Source organism: Rutidosis leptorrhynchoides, chromosome 9 (assembly GCF_046630445.1).
Source record: "Rutidosis leptorrhynchoides isolate AG116_Rl617_1_P2 chromosome 9, CSIRO_AGI_Rlap_v1, whole genome shotgun sequence".
Classification (NCBI taxonomy): Eukaryota; Viridiplantae; Streptophyta; class Magnoliopsida; order Asterales; family Asteraceae; genus Rutidosis; species Rutidosis leptorrhynchoides.
Window position 1 is genome coordinate 369765848 of NC_092341.1, and position 2039 is coordinate 369767886.

General features: G+C 33.1%; 1 protein-coding gene across 1 annotated transcript; it reads left to right on the forward strand.

Moving 5' to 3' along the window:
- Positions 1-804: 804 nt before the first annotated feature.
- On the forward strand, positions 805-1707 carry LOC139869319 (uncharacterized). Its single transcript, XM_071857630.1, has one exon. It carries the CDS (start codon positions 805-807, stop codon positions 1705-1707), a length of 903 nt encoding a protein of 300 aa, XP_071713731.1.
- Positions 1708-2039: the final 332 nt, after the last annotated feature.

The following is a 2039-nucleotide window of genomic DNA, read 5'->3' on the forward strand; positions in this document are numbered from 1 at the left end:
ACAGGTTACAACATGATCGAATAAAACGTTAAAGTTCATGGAACTAGGGATTACAAAATATGCACTAACAAGAGGCAATTCGAATTTCATGTTTTCGGTTTCTAATATGAACCGAAAGGAGCAACCACGCTCTTTTAATCGTTTCCGTTCATATAAACAATCGAGAGATTGTTTGTTTAGCTTTTGAATCTTTCTGTTTACACCCTGTAATTTCTTTTTTTCTTTCAATCTTTGAAAAGTTAACAGTTGCATATCATGGAGTCCTATTCGCCAGTCCACGTTTTACAACAAATAAACATCTGAAACCCTAATCCTTATAAATATTGACCATATATACTTTGCTTCAACATTGACTAAATCACAGAAGATTTCATGTTCATATTTTAAAAAAGATTCAATTCAATGTTGAATAGAATTCACATGGATATCTGTATGTAGTGCATTCCCAATACAGCATTAAACAATCCTACCTCAAAACCACCAATCACGAATCAACTTGCTTAGAATTTTAAGCTCAAAGGAATCAGGGCTCGACACGTATCAGATGATTCAATGAGGTGGTGAAAACCAAGAGATAGTAATGGTTCCACGTATAATGTCCCACATTTTTAGACATATGCATCACAATGATAAAAGTATTTAACAATATATATGTCCACGATACGGGGAGCAATATTATAAAATTTAAACAAACCGTTTGTTTGCCTATAAAAATCAAAGCATAGTGCTGGTAGTTTAGCATCACCCACAATACTATTTCACTCTGCAAATTCTTATAAAAAATTAAGAGCAAAACAGGAAAAAATGGGATTCATCTCAAAACCAGTTTCAAAGAAGCCTTTTCGTTCAGTTAGTTTGCCTTGCAGATCGCATCCAAGTACTGATGAAATTGAAAAATTGTTGAATAAGGTCAAAACATGGGAGTCAACATTATCGTTAGTCAGTCCATCTGCAGAGATTATCTGCAGCGGATTCAGTCAGCTAACGGAATTGTACGAATGTTTGGATGACCTTGTGAAAACGAATATGTCTCAAAGTTCATCATCAAGAACCAGCAATCAGACCATGAAATGGACGGATGAAGTACTTGATATATCCGTCAAATTTTTGGACATTTGCAGTACTATAACCGAAGTCATCTCTCAAACAAGTCAACACTTGAGAGATCTCAGTTGTGATTTAAGGCGAAATGGTGGGTGCAGCAATGAAAGTGTGATTTCAAAATACAATCTTTTCAGAAATAATTTAAAAAGAGACATTAAAGGATCAATGGCTAGTTTAAAGCAAGTGGACAAAATGATAAGTAGTTCTTCGTTAAATGTGGATTCTGAAAACTATCCTTCGATCTCAATGATCCCATATTTTAGGGAAGTTACAGCATTAAGCACAGTAATTTTCCGCATATCACTTGTGTTCTTGGCAACACCACTTTTAAAAACAAAGACAGCACGTAAATGGACAGTTGTCTCAACACGTAAAGTGGTACCAGAAGCGAAGGTTGATGTAAATGTGAATGAGTTGCAAAGCCTAGATGCTGCAGTTGTTGGGTACAGTCATTGCGATAAACATGAAAACATTCAAGTTATAAAAAAGAAGCTAGAGGCATCAGAGGCTACTCTTGAAAGCATTAATTCTTCCATCGAGTTAATGTCGAGACGCCTAATTGGAACACGAGCATCTCTACTTAACATGGTCTCTTTCTGCTAATTAAAACGTCGATCAACATATATGTAAAAAGAATTAGAATCCATTAAAACTTTAGATGATGGATAGAGACATTTGATTTTGTAGAATTCTGATTTAATTCTCATGTAAATGTTACACAATTCTTTAGTGTATAGTGGGAAAGTTACAGTCAAACGGATGTACTATATAAACATTTTTCATCCATTTAAAATTGTTCAACTTTTATATATATATATATATATATATATATATATATATATATATATATATATATATATATATATATATATATATATATATATATATATATATATATATATCCCTAATCGGTGTTGTAAAAAACGACCGAGACG

Coding starts and splice junctions, on each gene's coding strand:
- LOC139869319 (XM_071857630.1), top strand. CDS start 805: ATGGGATTCATCTCAAAACCAGTTTCAAAGAAGCCTTTTCGTTCAGTT.